The 21,501-nt window shown below is 32.5% G+C and overlaps 1 protein-coding gene across 5 annotated transcripts in view; it reads left to right on the forward strand.

Annotated features, from left to right (window-relative positions):
* The window catches only part of LOC145292191 (uncharacterized), a 117,484-nt gene that overhangs the window by 7,039 nt on the left and 88,944 nt on the right, over nt 1-21,501 (forward strand). For all 5 annotated transcript variants that reach the window (XM_080138492.1, XM_080138490.1, XM_080138493.1 and 2 more), the window contains exons 3-4: nt 9,519-11,582; nt 19,449-19,519. In XM_080138492.1, coding sequence (XP_079994618.1) covers nt 9,519-11,582; nt 19,449-19,519 — 2,135 coding nt within the window. The remainder of the gene's footprint in view (nt 1-9,518; nt 11,583-19,448; nt 19,520-21,501) is intronic.

Genomic DNA, 21,501 nt, shown 5'->3' on the forward strand with positions numbered 1-21,501 from the left:
TCCTCAGGAAAATCAGATCATACGGTATCACTGGAAGAATACTTAACATAATTAAATCCTTCTTAGATAAGACAAAAAATCCAGGTTGTCCTCGATAGTCTTACATCTAAACAATATGATATAAATGCGAGAGTGCCTCAGAGGTCTATCCTTGGACCTCTATTATTCCTAATATTCATAAATGACCTCCCTGACAAAATTGTCTGTGAGATGGGTATATATGCTGATGACACCACGCTCTATAACAGACATGACAGGAAAACAAATGAACACATATCTAAAGAAATGGCAGAAACACTAGAGGATGACCTCCAATCTGTAGTGGAATGGGGACAAAAATGGATGGTCACATTCAATGCTGCCAAGACTAAACTGGTTTCCTTCAATAACTACAAGAAACCTTCTCTACCACCAATAGTAATGGCCAAAGACTCTTTATCTGAAAGTACATCTTTTAAACTCCTCAGCCTAAAGTTCACAGGAAACATGAGTTGGAACAATTACATTGAGAGCATTGCCAGGACCGCTGCGAAAAAGGTAGGCTCTCTCTACCGTGCTAGAAAGCTACTAACGCCCGAAAGTATCCTGTACTAGGTGTATCAGAATTTTTGTAGGAATTTTTGACACCCCTAACACGAAACTGCAAATAAAATATAAAAAACTCGTAATTTCTCTTTTAAAAGTAGGTTGTTTATTTTCTTTATGTATTATACTTCCAAAATAAACTATTAAAGTTGTATAAAAAGTAATACAAATATTATTTTTTTAAAAAACAGTAATGAAATTAATTGAATTTTACAAGTTCAGTATTTTTCAATTTTTAAACTTTAAAAATCTATCAAAATTTTTCTATTGATTCTATTTTTACGATATTTTCAAGGTCAATGTGAAATTTTATGCTCTTTCCAATAAACCGAATATAATATTTTAGATAAACGTTTTTTTTTAAATTTACGCCCCCCCCATTTTGAAATGTCTGTTAAAAAGTAAATAATTAATTTACTCACCAAAGTTTTATATATCACAGATTGAAGATAAAAGATCAATAAATAATATATTCAAATTTAAAACAAAAAAAGAAGTGTTTTTTAGAAATTTACCTGTAAAGTCTGAAGTTAAAAATCTTTTTTTTTTAAAATCACGTTTTTTTTTGTTTTTTTTTAAATGAGACCTTGGTCCTTGCTCCTTTAATTGAAAAAAAATTAGGGGTTGAATTACATTTTTCGAGTAGTTATAAGCTTGGAAAGACAGGGGGCCGAATTATTCAATATTTTTCACAAAGTTTCTGACACACCTTATCCTGAACCTCTATAAGGTCACCATTCACCCATGTATGGAGTATTCTTGTCATATTTGGGCTGGTGCGTCTGCTACTAGTCTCTCACTCCTAGGCAAGGTTCAAAAGAGAGTTGCCAATCTAATAGGTTCTGAACTGTCATCCAAGCTTCAGCCTCTGTCCCATCGACAAAATGTAGCATCCCTCTGCCTGTTTTACAAGTACTTTAATGATGAATGTTCCGACGAACTGCAAGCACTTGTACCCCCTCTACGTAAATACCCCCGACAAGCAGTAAAATCCCACCCCTTCACAGTTGAGATCCGTAGATGTAAGAGAGCCTTCTACTCCAGTAGTTTCTTTCCCAGAACCGCTAGACTTTGGAATTCCCTTCCAGATTCCTGCTTCCCCAACTGTACTGACATGCAGAAGTTCAAGTGTAACATGAACCAACATCTTGCTGCCCAACACCCCACCTAGTACCCCTGTAGCCTGTGTCCCTAATAGTAGTAATACACACGGACTAAAAAACGCTTTGGATAATCACAGATTTCAAGGTAGTTCTACTAAAATAGCCATATTTTTTAAACCAAAGCACTTCAAGTCTTCAAATTACTACTGTTTTGTTCGGAAATGAATATACTTTCAAATGAATTAATAAATATGAATGTACATTATATATTTTAAGAGTTTTGAGCAAATAAAGTGATAAAAATGTGAACGTCATAAAATGGCGTTTTCGGTAAGGTTTTGTAATGACCCCCCCTGTTTTCTAAAGGTCCGTACCGTGATTGTATGAAGAATTTCGTCATGAAATTTGGGAATCAATAAGAAGAGGTGTTAATCTTAATACTGTCAAGTGTCCGAAATATTTTTGACCATTTCTTTTTTTGTCGTGTTAAAAATAAGACTTTAATATGCCGAGTATCGAACATTTTGAAAAAAAAAATTCTTCGGACACCCAGTAGTAAGTAAATCAATCTTTTTACTATCTTTATCAATTAAAAGTATTATTTTATGTTGAGTAGGACCGCGGTAATTGATAATTTAAAAGGACCCACCCGAAAAAAAAAATTGTTTCTATTTCGAGAATTTGGTCAAATGAAGTTAATATTACTAGAAGCAGCAGCAGCTACAGCCTGTAGAATCAGCCATAACACAGTTGTATAAACAAACACGCGTTCTTTAATTTTTATTCAAGAACGAATTAAGAAAAACAAAATGAAACATAATGAAAATAATTAAGAAAAACAAAATGAAACAAAATGAAAACATAATGAAATATGAATATAAATGTTCTTATGTTTAATTAGAGCTATTTTGTTATCAGAATAACATTAGTTTAGAACTATTCGGTTTTCAGAATGTATAACAACAATCCCAACCAATTCGGCATTATGAATCTGTTGCAATTTCTCACATTTTTTCGTCAAATTTAAAAACATGGTTAAAAAAAACAAAATAAACTTTTGTAGATATATAGCTTGCATGCACTTTTATTCTTTAAATTAGTTTTGAACAGCGAATTAAAACAATGTTTTACTGCGAACAGCCACAAATGTTTTTTTTTCAAAATCAAAATAAGTATCAAAATCTCGTTTACACATAGATTCAAAAAAGTTGTCAAAAAAACAAATATATAACAAATAAATGTTATCAAAGGCAAGATAAGTTACTTTTCTACCTAACTGGATAATTTTCTAGTGTTTTTATTTAATGTAACATGTTTATTCAGCTCGAAAAACGTACAGTGTTTACCGATGTAATGTATTGGAAAATTAAAAATGGCGCCCGGCTCGACTCTCTTTGACACGGTAAGTTTGAGAAAAGGAGTTAAAAATTAAAAAAAAAAAAACTATACAAAATACTGTTAAAAACTCACCGAATATATGTCAGCCTATGTCACGGTAACATATATTGAGCGAGTTTCTAGCAGTATTTTGTCTACTTTTTTATTTTTAACTCTTTTCCCCAAACTTACCGTTTCAAGAGAGTCGGGCGGCGGGCGCCATTTAAAATTTTCCAAAACATCGTTAAACACTGTTTTCAAGCTGAATAAACATGTTACATTAAATAAAAACACTAAAAAATTATCCAGTTAGGTAGAAAAGTAACTTGCTTTTGATAACATTTATTTGTTATATATTTGTTTTTTTGACAACTTTTTTGAATCTATGTGTATAGTAATACAAACCCTCAAAATCTATATCAATATTCTTGAAATTTTAAAAGCAGTTAGAAAACACATCAAACTACAATTAGGAAGCTTTTTATTTCGTTAATTTTTTTTTCTACTTATTAAGCGAAAGATATTTTTACAACCTGCTCCAGCGTAGTATAAACGGCCTATGGAATTAACACCTTTAACCTCGAAAATAGAAATCAACAAATTTATGGAATTTTCTTTGAAATTTCGCAACGCAGTTTCTTATTAAATTAAAACTAAATATATAATATAAAGCCAATAATTATGAACCGCTAACAGTAAATATGAGTGATGAACGCTCTCTTTGAAAAGAAGCTCTCTTAACTTTACCTCTAATCCAAATTATGTGTGGCAAGTCTCCTCCTAAAACACTCTTTAACCCTAACAATAACACTAAGTTCGAGTGGCAAGCCCCCCTCCCCCTCCAACAAAATACCTCTGTAAGCCACATACAAGCATCTAAAACAAACAAACAAAAAATAGATCCTTCCTTAAAGAAAATACACATAAAAATAAATTGGTTAACTGTTCTAAAATGCTAGAATGGCCAGGAAATGGTGAATTATTTTACATTAAATTGTTGTGAAACTAAACGCTCCCCCCTCTAATATTGTTTTTGTTAGCTTTGTCTCTGTCAAGTTTTCAGTATGTTCACACATAATTTTCCTTAGCCCTACAATTAATTCAAAGTCCGAATGGCAACCCTCCACATATTCTCATTGCATAGAAACCCTCTTAAAACTACACATAATCATCTTAAAAAAAAAAAAAAAAAAAAGCATGCATATTTTCCCATAGAAAAAAAAAACAGTTAACTGCCCTAAAATGCTAGAATGATCTGTAATAGGAAATTATTTTACATTCAATTCTAAAATAATTTGTTTATCTTTCATTAAAGTTTTTCATGGCATTTTATACATAATTTCCTAAAAAGTTAGAATCACATTTTGGAGGGGTGGTCAGAAGGAGTTGAGTGGGGTTAAACAAAAGGTGTTAATCTACAATAATACCAAAGAAATATTGCAATATATTCATTTTTAAATGGTCTTATGTTTAGATTTAAGTTTTTTGTACATAAAGCACATTACAATTCAACTTTGAGTTCTCCAACTTCTTTTCTGTTTATGGATACATGGCATTTTTAAGGAATTGCTGCATATTTATGCACATTTACTGCAGATTATTTGGAAACCATAAACTTTGGGAGATTTTCAGTTGCATATTCTGATTCCTTGTACAAAAATACACTTATACAGTAAATTTCATTTTTTAGTCTTGTGTTTTAACAAAGATATGACATTTTTACTGAAAAAGTAGTGTAAAAAATGTGACGAAACGCATATGGTCTTAAAGAGGGGAAAATATCCAAACGTGTGAGGCACAAAAATAGCCATAACTTCCTTAATTTTAATCAGATTTTAAAAATTTAAAAAGATTCTTTCTTAGCTCATCAAGCTCTTTCTATGCATACCAATATTGAAATATTTCAAGCTATTTCAATTTTTTCATGTGTATTGCTACTAATAGTATCCCCCTACATCAAAATGGCAATGTGCCTTGTTTGGGGTGAAAATGTAATAAAAAAAAAGTTCTGTTGAAATTATTCTGATAAATGTCAGTTGAAAGAAACTTGATGAAATGGGAAATTTTCCTGAAATGAATTCACTTTTGAAGGCTAATTAAAAAAATCTTAAAGCAATCGATATTGCAAGTATTGCCTGGGTAGAGAGATAACAAAATTTATGTTAGACAGTGATTTTAGTTTTAGTATGATTTGATATATTTTTTTAAATGAAACTGTTGTGTGATAATGCTTTATTATTATTTCATGTCTCTTTATATTGTGTCATGATTTCAATAAAGAGGTTAGAGTTAATTTTGTCATTTTATTCAAGGAATTGAAATAAAGCTTCTATGATTCATTTACAACAGTTCAAGATTCGATGAAGAATTAACTTTGAATCTTCATTCTAGTTCTTTAATCCCCTTCTTTTGACATGATTTTTTGGAAAGTGGAAGTTCATATCTAATATTTTTTGGGGGAAGGGTAGTATCATATCTAAACATGGTCATATTTAGATTATGTCGAAAAATTCAGTATACAAAGTTAAGATGCTGGAAGTGGACTTAGTTTACCTAAATATAGAATGGAAGTCAGTAAACATGAAAAAAATACGAAATCATATGGAAATAATTTGTTTTCAAAATTATTTTAGTTTTAACATTCCTCGTGTTATCATTTTAAAAAATTTTATTTACTTTTTTATTTTTTAGTGGAATATTGAAGGAAGTTCCGGTTTTGTAATTCAATTGAAGGTGGCTACTTTGTTTTATGATACGTTATTTATGACGAAATTATGTGATAAAATTTGTGAAAATTTTAAATTATTTCTATATGAGTATATTTATAAAATTATTTATAGAAATGTAATTTACACTATTTTTTTGAAATAAAATATTTCCATATGAATATATTTTAAATATTAAAAACAATATTTATAGAAATGTAAAAATAAAAGTTTTTTTGTTTTTTTTATTGTTTCATGATAAAAACAGGAGTGGTTCCATATGGTTTCGTTTTTCATTTTATGCTTAATGACTTGCATTTCATATTTAGGTAAACCAAGTCCACTTCTGGTGTCCTAATTTTGCATACTGAATTTTTGAACATAACCCATGTTTAATGTTTTTTGGAAGTGGGAAGGGGAGTCACATCTTAATTTAACTTTACAAGAGGTTTAGATTTTAAAGTAAATTAACTGCATGCTCAAATGATACAATCTTTTTGTGAAGTAATTATTTGTTCTTTTGGTACTTCTACAGTTTAATCAAGACATTAAAAAAATGAAAATATTGAAAAAAAGGCTATATCGTACGTATACATTATAGAATGAAGTTCTCCAAAAAAAATTTCACTTAATTTGATCGAGTATTTTTTTTGTTTTTTTTTACAGCGAAAAAACAATTTGTTATGATATTGAGCAAAAGGTAATCATGTTTCGATTTTTAAGAAGAAAAGCTAGTATTAAAGATGGGGAGTGGGTTCGGCGCTTTAAACTGAGTTATCTCCTCGTGGCGTGTTCAAAAAAATTCAAAGATGGCTACCTTCATTGCGCTCTCATAAAAACGTGTTTTTCCACTGTAAAAAAACAAGAAAAAAACTACTCAATCAAATAAAGTGAAATTTTTTTTTCGGAGATCTTCAGTCCAAAATGGATACGTGCAATATAACCTTTTTTTGATATTTTCATTTTTTAATGTCTTAATTAAACTGTACAAGTGCCAACAATCCTTTTGCAACACGTTATCTTCAATCGAAAATTTAACAGTTGTTCTATTCTAATTTTGCTAACATTTATAGCATTATGATTAAAACAAAGGACATCCTTTCTAGCGAATTTCAGTTTTCTATGTCCAGCAGTTTCATGTAGACAGGCAGATTAGCATAAACAACTTAATTGAATAAAAGATTTGAACGAGACATATGAGAGGCAAGAGGTTTTTGTTGAGATTGAAAATCAAGTGTCAATGTTTTCATGGAATTCTAAAAAAAACTCCTATATTATTTGGATTATTTGGAACACTGCCTACTTGAGTGTTATTTGCATAACATTTCAACTGATGTAAACTTTAACCTTCTTGTTGAACTTGGGAGTCTTTTTATCAAACTTGAGAATCTGCATGGAATTTAAAATGGAACCTTTTATTTAATCCACGGGGGTAGCATGTTCTTGTTCTATCAGTCATGATCAATTGTATTCTTCATATTGCCTACACTGAAGATTGAACCTTTTGACCTTCATAAGAATATCCCATACAATTGAATTTTATCTAGTACTTTATCTGTTATGCCATGGATTCTTGCTGACAATTCTCGTATGAAATAATGGTGACCTTATCTATTATGTACAGTCAATGGTTCCCATATTGTATTGCATTCTATATGAGGTTTGTTAACATATATGCTGCTTCTTTATGTTGTCTTACTCTCTACTGTTCTTCTCTGTCTATAATTTTTATGTTGTCCCATTAGAGTAGATAGTTTTCCTTTTCCGTCCACATGTCGTCAGTCATACTTAACTTTTGAATATCTCCACATATTATGCTGACGGAACAAGAGAATGCTACCTCTATGGATTGAATTCTGTGCAAGTTCTCGAGTTTGACAAGACTCACCTGAATGTCGACCAAAATGTTGTGTGAATAACACTCAAGATGAGAAAATTAGTTTTTTTTTGTTTTTTTTTTTACATAGGAAAAACCATTATCAAGGCCAAGAGGCCACTCGAGGATAAGTGTTAAAGGTTGAACAGTAGTCAATGGGACAATATCGTAGTAATTGTTAGTAGTGTAAATTTGATAAACTGGATTACTTAAGTAGTCCGAATAAAACAAATTATCAATCCACATCTCAAAAAAACTGGATTACTTAAGTAGTCCGAATAAAACAAATTATCAATCCACATCTCAAAAAAACTGGATTACTTAAGTAGTCCGAATAAAACAAATTATCAATCCACATCTCAAAAAAACTGGATTACTTAAGTAGTCTGAATAAAACAAATTATCAATCCACATCTCAAAAAAACTGGATTACTTAAGTAGTCCGAATAAAACAAATTATCAATCCACATCTCAAAAAAACTTGATTACTTAAGTAGTCTGAAAAAAACAAATTATCAATCCACATCTCAAAAAAACTGGATTACTTAAATAGTCCGAATAAAACAAATTATCAATCCACATCTCAAAAAAACTGGATTACTTAAGTAGTCCGAATAAAACAAATTATCAATCCACATCTAAAAAAAACTGGATTACTTAAGTAGTCTGAATAAAACAAATTATCAATCCACATCTCAAAAAAACTGGATTACTTAAGTAGTCCGAATAAAACAAATTATCAATCCACATCTAAAAAAAACTGGATTACTTAAGTAGTCCGAATAAAACAAATTATCAATCCACATCTCAAAAAAACTGGATTACTTAAGTAGTCCGAATAAAACAAATTATCAATCCACATCTAAAAAAAACTGGATTACTTAAGTAGTCCGAATAAAACAAATTATCAATCCACATCTAAAAAAAAACTGGATTACTTAAGTAGTCCGAATAAAACAAATTATCAATCCACATCTCAAAAAAACTGGATTACTTACGTAGTCCGAATAAAACAAATTATCAATCCACATCTCAAAAAAACTGGATTACTTAAGTAGTCCGAATAAAACAAATTATCAATCCACATTTAAAAAAAAACTGGATTACTTTAGTAGTCCGAATAAAACAAATTATCAATCCACATCTAAAAAAAAACTGGATTACTTAAGTAGTCCGAATAAAACAAATTATCAATCCACATCTAAAAAAAAACTGGATTACTTAAGTAGTCCGAATAAAACAAATTATCAATCCACATCTAAAAAAAAACTGGATTACTTAAGTAGTCCGAATAAAACAAATTATCAATCCACATCTCAAAAAAAAACTGGATTACTTAAGTAGTCCGAATAAAACAAATTATCAATCCACATCTCAAAAATTCAGAAGCAAATCAAGATTTAATTTTATTTAAATCTTTAGACAGTTTCATTTTTTGTATTAAGTAATTTAACATTTTTTTTATTTTTTAATTATTTACATAAATTTGTTATGTTTTATATACTGATAATATTATTATTGATGCTAATATCTTATTAATGGTTTCTCTTGTTTCATTTTCAAAGTTCTTAGGAATCAAGGGGCTAACACTTGATCTTTAGGATATCTTCAATTCGTTTTGCATTCCTCTTTCATTAGTGTTAAAACCATTAAAATTATTTTAAATGTTGAATCTTTTTTTGTATAAATTTGTAAATATGGTTTAAATCTTATTAAAATCAGGGATAAAAAATGTAAGTGGACAAAAGTTTATGCTACCTCAGTGATCTCTTCAAAGTAAAAAAGTCAATTATGAAACATCTGAGGATATTGAACATGCAGAAAATTTTTGTGCTTTTATAATTTTTAATAAAATTTTTATTTCTATTTCAGAAAAAACAGAAAAAAAAGAACCAGCTAATGAATCTAGTTGGTCAACATGGCTATCTTATCCGTCTTCTGAAGAAAAAGCTGGTGCTACTCGAAGTTCTTGGGCTTTACCTTTTGATGTCGGCAATGAACCAGAACCAGGAAGCTTCTTTACTGAGAAACAGACCTCCCCCATTACAGAGCAGATGGCCCCTCAGAGTCAATCCCATTCCCCTATTGTAGTAGATAGAGATGAGGAAAAAGTGAAAAATATATGTTCAGTTAAAGAAGCTGACTCTGAGAAAGATCTTGCTATTGTAGAACCTAAGGAGGAATCCACTGAGAGCCATCTTCAATCTTCTGAAGGTGATTCTAAGACTATTCCTGTAGACATAAAGACTCAAAAAATGGCAAAATTAGATGTGCCTGTTGATGAAACTAATAATGGGCCATCTGAAAATTCTTTCCAGGATGTTCAATTTGAATTTGAACCGGGAGAGAAGTCAGATAGAAATTTAAAGGAGCCCAAGATATCACCTATTATTGAAGAGCAGCAGGTAGTTTTAGGGGATGAAAGACAACTCCATGAAGGTTCTGTTTCGGAGATGCCAAAAGAGAATAGTGCTCTTACAGATAACCTTCCTTTTAATATAGTGTCTTCAGACTGTGCAGAGAACTATTTAAAAGATAAAGATTTTCCCATGACAGAACTTTCTATAAATGCACCAGTGACTGATGCTTCAGCAGAATCACCATGTTGTACTCAACCGAGTAGTTCTCTTTTGGCTATTTACGTACAGGAAGAATATGATGTTGTCCAAAACCCCTCGCCATGTTTTGAAGAAGAAGAAACCCCTAACGCAGAATCAACAGAAACTGAAAAAGCGGAACTTGTAGCAGAATCTGAGCCGACTGATGGGAGTAACAGTACAGAAATAACCGTGTCCTCTGCTGAAAAAAGGCCGAACTGTGAAAATTCTAATATAAACAATTTTCTAGATTCCTCTCTGAATGAAAGTACCGTCATGATTGAACGTTCTGCATCTGATGACGCCTTTCCTCCCTGTGATAATTCTTTGTCTTCTTTGGACATCACATGTGAATCTTTAGACAGTTTCAACACGGTGATTCCATCTCATTCACAAATAACTAAAGAGGAAAAAGAAACGTCTAACATGTCTGATGAAAATCCCGATCACTGTGATAAAAATAAAGAAACTGTCTCTACGCAATCTAAGATTGAGGCTGATGAGTCTTCTTTATTTAAAGAAACTGATTGCCTTGAAATGCAAATGGGGACTGAAAATAGAACAGAGACTGAAAATAATTATCCTGTTGAAAATGCTCCAGTCCCTACTGCATCTGTATGTGATAAAAACCGCCCAGTTTCAAGTGCAAATAGCTTGACTCCAGATGATTCTACCTCTTTAAGCACAATTGTTGAAGTATACGAAGAAGGTTCTGGGAAATTGGAAGCCAATAATGACGCCAAGTTGGACAGCAGTGCTGAAACAAGTGTTTCAGGTGAAACAATTGTCGAGAAGGACACATCTCTCACAGATTCTGAAACTAGAACCGAATTAGAGATTGGTGCTGCAGAAAGTGTTATGTCTTCGTCCTCCAACAGTTCTTACGTTAAATGTTTGATCGAAGAAGCTATGGAAGAGACTCGATCAGAGCACAGTGACAGCCACTCCAATTCAGCTGATCGTTCAGAAAGTTCTAAAACAGAATCGGAACATAATAGTGAGAAAAGTATCAGTGTCCACGATTCTGGCGATGAGATTGACACGACGACGTCGTCTGATATTGAGATCATATCCACGCCAACCCCGAATGGTGAGCGAGGCGAACACTTATTTGATCTATCCCCTTTACGTCTGACTCTGCACAAATCTTTGCGCAGGCACAGTCCAGTCCATAGCCACCACCGATCAGATAGCCAGTCTAGTTCCAGTACGTACAGTAAATGTGGAGAGTCGGAACAGCTCAGCCCAAGAAGAGACAGTTTAGAAAGACCAGATTTAGAATCGGGCGATGAAAGCAAAGAAGCCACAACAACTATAAATAAAGAACACCCTGAAACTTGTAAGTATTCTGCTTAATCGTATTAATTTGATTCTTTGAACTACTGTTTTCATGTTCAGTGTTATCTTTTCTTATGGCTGATGATTAAGGAAAAATAACACAGATGCAAATATCAAGTTGAATATTATCTTTGTGGTAAAATGTAGTACATGGATAGTCATTCACTCTGTGCCCACTACTCTTGCTCCGAGTTGGTAGCAGCATTCATAAGGTGTTGAAGAATTCATTCATAGGTAGATCTCTACAGCAGCATTCCTTTCAAAATAGGATCTGTTTGATAATATTCATATTATTAATCTGTTTTTTTTTTTTTTTTTTTGTACAATGCCTTTTACTAATGCTATGTGAAACATTGGTATGTTTTAAATTTGGATTGCTGTCATGGTTACGGAAAATAACAGATGCTGATATCAGGTTGAATGTTATATTTGTGATAAAACGTAGCACATGATTAACTGTATAGCTGAAAGTATTTTCTCTCACACATGCTTTTGCTTACTCTGTCACTCACTTTGTGGCCACTACTCTCTCGCTCTTAATTGGTAGCAGCATTCATAAGTTGTGAAAGAGTTCAATCGTAGGTAAGTCTCCACAACACCTCCCCTCCCAAGCCTTTTACTCTGTAAAAGGGTTTCTTATTTCCCTTTAATATTGTTTAATTTTAGGATTAATTGTTAAAGTCTCAGTAAATTTCCGCTTTCTCCTCGACCTTCATTGTTCGGACATATGTTGAATTTACTCAACTTACGACCAACCATGGAGAAAGTGCTCCAGCCCACGCGCTTAGACATCGACCCCAGCGCTCCGTCAGCAGCGAAGGAGTGGCGCCACTGGTACAGAACCTTCAAGAACTTCATTGAGGAGTGCGGGGACAAGGCTCCAGATATGTTCCGGACGTTGGTCAACTGTGTGACCCATAATGTATTTGAGTACATTGAAGACTGGGAAGACTATGATTCTGCTATCTCTACTCTGCAACCCAAGGTCAAATTTGTCATAGACGATCTCGATATGTTCTTTCACTTCATCCTGTGTGTTGATAAGATCCATTTCGTGCCATTTTGTTAATTGGTTAATGTGTCTCTTATGCGTACGCCTTTGCCCTTGGATCATGTACACCATTTTGCCAATCCTCCTAATTATTGTGCCTCCTCCCATTACAACATATTCTTTTGAACACTTTTAAAAAAGATTTTCTGACCTGGGAGAAATTGTTTTATTGACATATTTTCTACCTGACATGTTTTCGACTGTTTGGGAATTAATTTGTCAAACACGAATCTCACTTTTCTGGCAAACATAGTTTCAGCTATTGAGCCAGTTGATGGTGTATTTAGGTTTGCCGTTATGTGATAGACTTGTAAGAACTGCTTTAATGTTCTCTTGGTAAGTGCTCCTTGAGCTTTTTTGAATACTCTTTTCATCATGTCTACAAACCTCTTTGCTTGCTCGTTTGACCTCGGGTGGCATGTTCTTAATTTGTAAAGTGTTACAAAAATCCTAAAATTCTTCCACTGTAAACTGTGTGTCTTTGTCACTGACAACGTATCTGGTACTCCAAATCTTGTGAACAGTTCATGTAAGAACCTGATTGTTATAGCTGTTGTTAACCTCTTGCATCTTAGGACCTTAGGCCACTTGGAGTAACTGTCTACCATGATAAGGTAGTAATGTTCATCGAGCAGACCAGCAAAGTCAATATGTATGCGTGACCATGGCTGGTCCAATTTTGGCCAGGGTTTAAAAGTGGTAACTGGTACTTTGGCTACCAACATGCATCATCTGTATGCGTTAATCATTTCTATTATGTCCATGTCAGGTTAGTAAACATAATTCGTATGAATTATGAATCTTAATTCATGCAGTTTTTACTGGAGTATCGTGTGTAGAAATCTTTTAATATTCGCTTTCATAATTTTTTTTTAATTATGACTCTTTTTGCTGTATAATAAGATGCTGTTGCATAGTGAGTAGACCTGAAACACTATTATCCTTTGTTGCGATTTTTTGTTTTATCTCACACGCTTTTTATTTTCACCAATGTTACAAGTAGATCTTGAATGGTATTCACTATTATTGACTTTATTCAGTCTGACTGCAGAGCTGCTATAACCGAGTCTTCTAATAATTGATTTTTATTAGCAAGTAAATTGGATAGCCCATCTGCATGGCCAATTCTATTATTTAGTAAATAATCCAATTTAAAATTATCATTGAGAAGGATATTACCCATCTCAAAAGTCTATTTACCGTATAAACTAGTAATCCCTTTTTTCAGCCAAATATTGTTAGTAAGAGATTATGAGAAGTCTGCACATTGAAAAACCTTCCTTACAAATATCTCTGAAATTTTGTTCCCGCAAAAATTATACTGAGAACATTTTTTTCATTTTGACTGTATGCTTTTTCGGTGAGAAATAAAATTCTCAAAGTGTTTGCAGTGTTTTTTCTTTTTTTTTTGCTCCGTTTGGCATGATGTAATATGCATGCTCTGATATCATATGAACTAGTATCACAGGCGACAATGATATCTAATTGGAGGTTGAAATGAGTCAGAAATAATTCTGATGTTGGGGTAGTTTTTATTTTCTTCAAAGGCTGCCTGATACTCAGTTGTCCAATTCCAATTTTTATCTTTTTGCAGTAATTCATTCAAAGGCATTATTAAGTACGTCCGCCGGTGTGGGGAAAGGATAGTGGTAATCTTTTGAGCCACATTAAGCCCTATTGAAAATTTGCACTAACACAAATTTGATTGAACGTTTTCCTTACATATACAATGGAGGAATACCATTCGTTAGTACTCACTTTGGACAATATACCAGCATTTTCTAGTCAGTAATTCTTCATTTATTTTTTCTACTGATGCCTTTTCTTTTGAATACTGGCTGAATATTTTCTTTCAGCTCCAATCTGATTGTTGCCTTAGTACATTTTCCTAGCTCTGCCAAGAAAACTTTAGGAAATTTTTTTAATTTGTTTTTCAGATTTTAGGCATCCATTGTTAATTAGTTGGTCTCACAAATTAAACTGCTCCATCCAATCAGCTCAAAATAAGTTTTCAGAATTTTTAATGGATGAAACTTTTTATGTCTTTATGTTCTTTATGATGTCATTTTAGTGTTGCTGCTTCACTAACTCTATTGACATGCGGAAGTTTAAATATAATGTGAACAAATATCTCACTGTACAAATCCTTACATAGTATGCTTGTACATATGGTCCCAAACAGTAATCCCTTATGCCCAAGTGACAATGTGCTTTGTTTGGGATAAATAAGAGTAAAAAACAAAAGTTGTATTTGGGAGAAGCAGGTAATCACGGTAGAATGTAAGAATTTTTGAAAGAAAATAAAATGAAGCATGATTTCTAGAAATGTGCATGAGGGCTTAAGCTAGTTGGATGGTGAAAGAGATTAGCATATGAAGGTTTTGGTTAATTAGTTACTATGTCAGAATGCAAATGGGGAAAATTGGCTTTATTATATACAAGATATGATTAAGAAATATATTTGTATTAGTTGCTATATTTAAAGGGGGAGAGTTCTCAATATTTGTGAGAGAGTTTATGTGGGAGTAAATGGTCAGAGAAATCCAATGTGAATAACTATTAGTGAACATGCATTACTGCGTAGGCTTTTTGTCATCTCAAGATGTTTTGCATTTGTTGTCAGTCCTGGATATGACCTTAAAAGACATCCAGTGGTGAGATCCCTTTTGTAGGCTGTGGGGAATGTTGAGTTGCCTCTTAGTTACCATTGCTCACAGGTCCACTTTGACTTGGAGTCGTAATACCTGTTAGGGCTTGTGCTGCTACTGGATAAAGCTGTCTGAAGATATTGGCTTCATGACCAAAAATGCACCAAACATTGATGTTATTGTTTGTTCCTTTCCTTCTGCAAAACTCAATCATGTTCTGCAAAATCAAAAACAATTTTTTTTCTGCAAAACAATCAAACCAAACACCACGAATAAACATTTGAAAATATAAAGAACTTGAAGCATAAAAACTTTTTTTAAAAAATTACTGGCTTTGGCATTAAATAATCTGAAAAGGGTTGATATGCCATATTTGTTTTACGGTATATCAACCCTTTTCATGTTATGTCACATTAAAATTACAAAAACTTCCATTCAACTTAGATATGGGACCCTGTTTGATCTTTGGAAGAGGACAGAGGTAGAGGGTCATTCTTTTTGACAACTAAACTTTGGATTAATCTTAGCTAGCTACTTTTATCAAAATACCGCATTCACACCTAAAAAAGTGGCAATCATTTCAATGTGATTTTATTTGCTGATGAGAATATGGACAAAAGGTGATAAATAATGGGGCGTGGGAAAATCTACGTTCAAAAAGTATGAAAAATAAAGAACTAAACGAAACGCTAATGGGACAGGTTAGTAAGGCCCTTCCAACCCTTTGCTAAGTGTCAAATTGTTCACTTTTTTCCAGGTCAACTGAACAAAAACATGCCGGTTTCTAAATGGGAGTGGGAGCTAAGTGGAGACATGAAAAAAATGATCGGGATGGAATATGGGGATGGATGGTATCCTCCAAGATAAAAAGAACATTTGGGGTGATCGAGGGCAAAATAAATGTTGGGGGTGAGCATCTTTGATGTCTTTTTAGTACAAAAAAACAAAACAGGATTAAGAACTAATTTATTCCACTAGCTAAGAGTCTAATTAATTTACATCTAAGGGATGGGTCAATAGAACCCACAACTACATGTGCCATACTTAGGAAAAGAACACACACTCATACCTGGCTCCTCGACGGATGCTGAAGCTAGTGTCATGCACCCACCTCTAATTGACTTCAATCTGATCTTCAATTTAAGATGATGTTTAAACAACCAGATTGTGATCAGAAATAGATCTACCTCCATGAACCTTATCTAGATGTGCAACCTATGTCACTAGTCTCACTACGACTAGAATAGCTAGAAAAATTATTCTTTTCTCCCTAGAAAGAAGGGCAGGGCTATGTTGTTGATAACAGACAATACATCAAAAACCAATGGTTGCTTGGTGTCAATTTGAGCTGTTACCTCTCTGATATATTCCCAGAGTCACTTAACTTTAATGCAAATGAAGGTGTGCTCAGTTGTTTCTTCTTCTCGATCCTCACAATGTCGGCAAAAGGGATTAACCTTTAATCCATCACTGCGTAATTTGTCAAAGATAGGTAGTGCATTCCCGACAAGTCACCAGGTTAGAGAATATACAGAGTTGTTGAGATAACGCTGTCCTGGTGCCCAATTTACCTGAGTGCAGATCTCCTCCTGTGACCACCCCAACCACTCCTACAGCAGATTCAAAGTGGTACTCTCCACTACTTCCCAATATAGTTTCTTTCTAGGCTCTGCAAATGGATTTAGTCCTCGGCAGTGCTCTAAGTTCAGCTCAGCATTCGCAACATAACATAATAATCAAACCAAACCAAACTCCATGAATAAAATATTTGAAGAACTAAAGAATTTGAAGCATAAAACCTTTTTCCTAAATTACTGGATTCAGTATTAAATAACCCCAAAATGATTGATATGTGTTGTTAAAACTAACCAATCAATCATCTATTGTCTATCTTTGCATCAGGTTGACGATTCATACAGTTTGTATTTACCTGCCCCACTTAGTGTATTCTTTAATCATGAAAGGTTGCAAGTCATTAAACTGTGTTTTGGCTTGAGTTGACAACTAGGTACAAACAAGGTATCCAAAGAAAAGTATCAATACATTTGTAAATTTATCAATTTCTGAGACATTGCTACAATTTGTATGATTTCCCCCAACTCTGTTTGTACTGAAAATTAGAACTTTGTCAATGAGTCAGCTTTATGGAAGTAGTGAGTGGGGCTCATAATCTAAGTTCATGGAGGCTTTTCTAAGACTGATGAGATGCAAATATCTCAAGGTTATAAAATGTGTCCCAAAACAAAATATCTATTTTTTTTTTTTTTTACATCGCAGTCACCACTTATCAAGGCCCGGAAGCCACTCGGGGATAAAGGTTATTGCGTGTACAGTAATCAATGGGATAATATTGTAGTAATTGTTAGTAATGGAGATTTGATAAAGAGTCTTACTTAAAGGGCCGGTTTATCAGGAATTTGTTTATGTTGGACTTGAAGACATCCAAGTTGTAGTTAGCTGGGAAACAGGCAAACGGAAGAGAGTTCCACAGGCGTGCACTTCTAAGAAAGAAGCTTTGTTCATGGAATCTACGTTTTGATTTAGGCACAGATAAAGAATGGGGAAAATTATTGAGAGTGGTTTCAGCTAGATGGGTGTTTTTCGTAAAAGATTGGCGAGGGGGGACCAGAAATTGAAGCTCAGACGAACACTTGCCATGGAAATAACGATAAAACAAAGACAAACTCGCAAGTCTCTTCTGTGGGAGAGAGGTTGCAGGGAAGAGAAAAGGGCATCCCCTACTAAGCCACAAAGTCTATTTTGTACTCTGTCAAGGCAGGATAGGCTGTTTTTAGCAGCTCCTGCCCAGATGTGGCAGCAGTACTCCATCCTTGGACATACTTGGCTTTTATGTAGATAGAGAATTGCATCAGCAATGAAAAATCTTCTGGAGCAAGAGAAGGATCCCACAATTTTCCCAATGACCTTGGCAACAGACTTGATGTATGTGTTCCATTTCAGATCAGGAGTAAAGGTCTATCCCAGAAGCTTATCAAAACATGAGACCTCCCCAAGACAAGAGCCATCCATTTCAATTGATGCCAAACGGGGATCAGAGAGTTGATGATGTAAAGATAGGAGCTTGGTTTTAGATGCATTAAAAGTAACCAGCCACCTCTTCCCCCCACTGTACCACGTGCTCAAGATCAGAGGAGAGAGAATCAGAGAGAACTTTGTCATTTATGGCCTTTGATGTGTTGCCATAGATGGTTGTGCCATCAGCATAGATGTCAACGAATGATTTGGTAAAATATACAATCTTAAACATAAATAGTGTAGCAGGTTTATTTCGATAGCTCAGTTAGTCATCAAATTATTCTTTAAAGTTTGTTTAAAATTGGAAAAATTTTCTATCTTATATGCTATTGGCCCAGAAACTAATTCTCACATGGTATGATTAAAAATGTAATCTTCAAATAAATGAAATTCAGTACACAATATAATGCCATTTTATATCAAATCAAAATAATCATACTATAAACAATAATCATTGGATCAAACCAGTGTAAATATTGGGCAAAAGCCTATTACTCCTCTCTGCTCCAAATAAAACATCAAAAAACTTCACAGAAGTGCAACTTTGATTGTTCATATAAGTTTCATTTCAACAGCTAACACATTGAATTTTCTTAATATGATTCTTAACACATTAGACAACAAACAATTCATTTCTCTTCATACTGATTAGTAATAGAAGTTTTCTGAATTTACTCAATCTTCTCCTTCCTCGTGTAATCACACTAGTACCTGCTTCACCCTCTGCTCTAATGGTATCACTAAGGTAACAAAACATTTTTACAGCATCAATAGCTTTCCCATCCAAATATACTTTGTCCACATCTGAATTCTCATCTATATCCATTTTGTTAAATTTCTTGCATACAAACGGGTTATCTTCTCTCCAGTATAATTCCACTGCACTTATTGTGTAACCAATGCTTACAAGTATCACAAAAGATTGAATTGCATTTGATTCTTTTTACACAAACTGAACAGGAAAACTGTTCTCTTTTTTGCAGCTTTTCAAGACTATAGCCACTGATTATCATTATTTTTTTGGTTTTGGTAACATTTACTCTCAGACTTTTATTTTCCTCTGTATTTTTGAATTTTTCTTACAATTATAGAATTGAATTATTTGTGATTGTTTTGTTATTTTGTTTGACAGATGAAAAAACGAAATCAGAAGAAAATACAATTAGTGAAAAGGATCCTTGTCATCCAGACAAATTATTAAAGGTAAATAAAGTTGTGCTTTTTTGCTTTTTATTTTAGCTTTTTTAATGGTTTTGCAGCTTATTCACGTTATTACAATCTCAACGCCATGAAAAAAATGTTTTATTTTATAAATAGTTGAATTTTGCAGTTAGAGTCTATGGTGCTTATGCAGTAGAATTCAGTTTCAAATGAATGCATTTTAGGTAAAAAAAAACTATTACATAATTCCATGTCATGTTGAAATTAGTAAAAAATTTTAAAATTACAAAAAATGATCAACTACAGATAAAACGGACCAGCTACAAATAAAAATCATCAGCTACAAGTAAAAATGATAACTTATAAGTAAAAATAAAATTTATCGAATTATACAGTTTTATCATAATGTTTAATGAAGAGTTCTTAAAATCCAGGGGACCTAACTGCAGTCTATGATTTTAACAAAATATCTCCCTTACTTTCAATTAAAATGCATTTTAAAATAGAAAACGGCGGGTTGCTAATATCTATGTTTTTTGTAAAAGCTTATTCTGGCATCATTTTCTTTTTAAATTTTGGAATTTCTACTAATTTCAACATGACACAAATATTTAATAGTGTTTTACCTAAAATGTATTTTTTGAAATTATACTGCAATAGGTATATACTTAGAATTTGGTGCATTTTCATATCAGAATAATATTTTATCATTAAAATTTCAATTAAAAATGTTACTTAATATATCATGATAGCATTATTGCTTATAACCACATTTTCCTTACAATAAATTACAGCAACAAAAAGTAAAAGATGGCCATTATCTTAACATTTTCGTATTTTGTAGATCCAATTTTCAAGTCTTTTGTAATTTTTGAGATGACAATATTAGAAATAAAAAAATGGTCTTTTCATGAAGAAATTTGGAAAAAGTTATTTAAAAACAATTTGTATTATTATAATTTGCAAGATATCTACAAAATAAAATAAAGTTGATCTATTTCTTGAATTTTCTAATTGATAGCTTTTTTTTTCACGCAATGTTTATAATTAAATCTGTTTAGGTATAAAGCTGTGGTTTCATTTTGACTATGTTCTTAAAAAAAATATTTTCTGCAAAAAAAAAAAAAAAGATGATGAAATAAATAAACAAAAATCATAATTTTTGTTTTTAATCCAACCAAAGAGAAATAACTCTGTACAGACTAATAAAGAGTTATATACTGTGTTTTTAAGATGACAACCATTTGAAAATAATTGCGGCCTGGATCAAGTATTTTTTTGGAAGGAATTAAATAATAAAATTACATTTTATTATTCTTATCAATATGCTGCAATAACCCACAATAAAAACTAATGTACCAGAATCAAATATTGATGCTGTAGGAAGAAAGCTATTGATGACAAAGAAGCAATAAAGAGATTGACTTTATATATTAGATTAAGTAAAGTTTAAAATTGAACTAAAAAATAATTGTTATTGAAATGCATAGATCTGAGAGTTTATTACTATCAGAGTAACGTGTAAAAATTGGGTTATTTAAACATATAACAGTTTTTTCATTGCGGTGTGATTGTAAAGAAGCTTATTCAATTTTTACTACCTTTTATTTTTCTGCTAATTCTGAGTAGTGGTATCAGATGGCATAACAAATGAAATAAGTCCCGATTTCTTTACATCTGTATTATACCGAAGACTCTTCTTTATTACGCACTCCTTCACTTGGACTTTGTTTTATCTAAGGATGCTTATTATTCTATTCATGTTCTTAATGAATCTTATCTGCTTAAAACATTATAGAGCTTTGGTTGCAGGTAAATTCTATTAAAGCAAGAATAAATGATTTCAAAATAATGATTTACAAATATTATTTCTCTTTGAGTTTAATGAATTGGCAAAATATTGGAAAACTAATTAGACATAGCTGGTATTAAAGGGAGAAAAAATGTCTCAATTTTAGCCTTGAAAGAAAAGCCATAATTAATTTATAGAGGCTTGTAATAAAGTCGGTTAGGATTTTTGGTCA

The sequence above is a fragment of the Euprymna scolopes genome, chromosome 13, assembly GCF_053919585.1.
Source record: "Euprymna scolopes isolate OS-2025 chromosome 13, ASM5391958v1, whole genome shotgun sequence".
In the NCBI taxonomy this organism is placed as follows: domain Eukaryota; kingdom Metazoa; phylum Mollusca; class Cephalopoda; order Sepiida; family Sepiolidae; genus Euprymna; species Euprymna scolopes.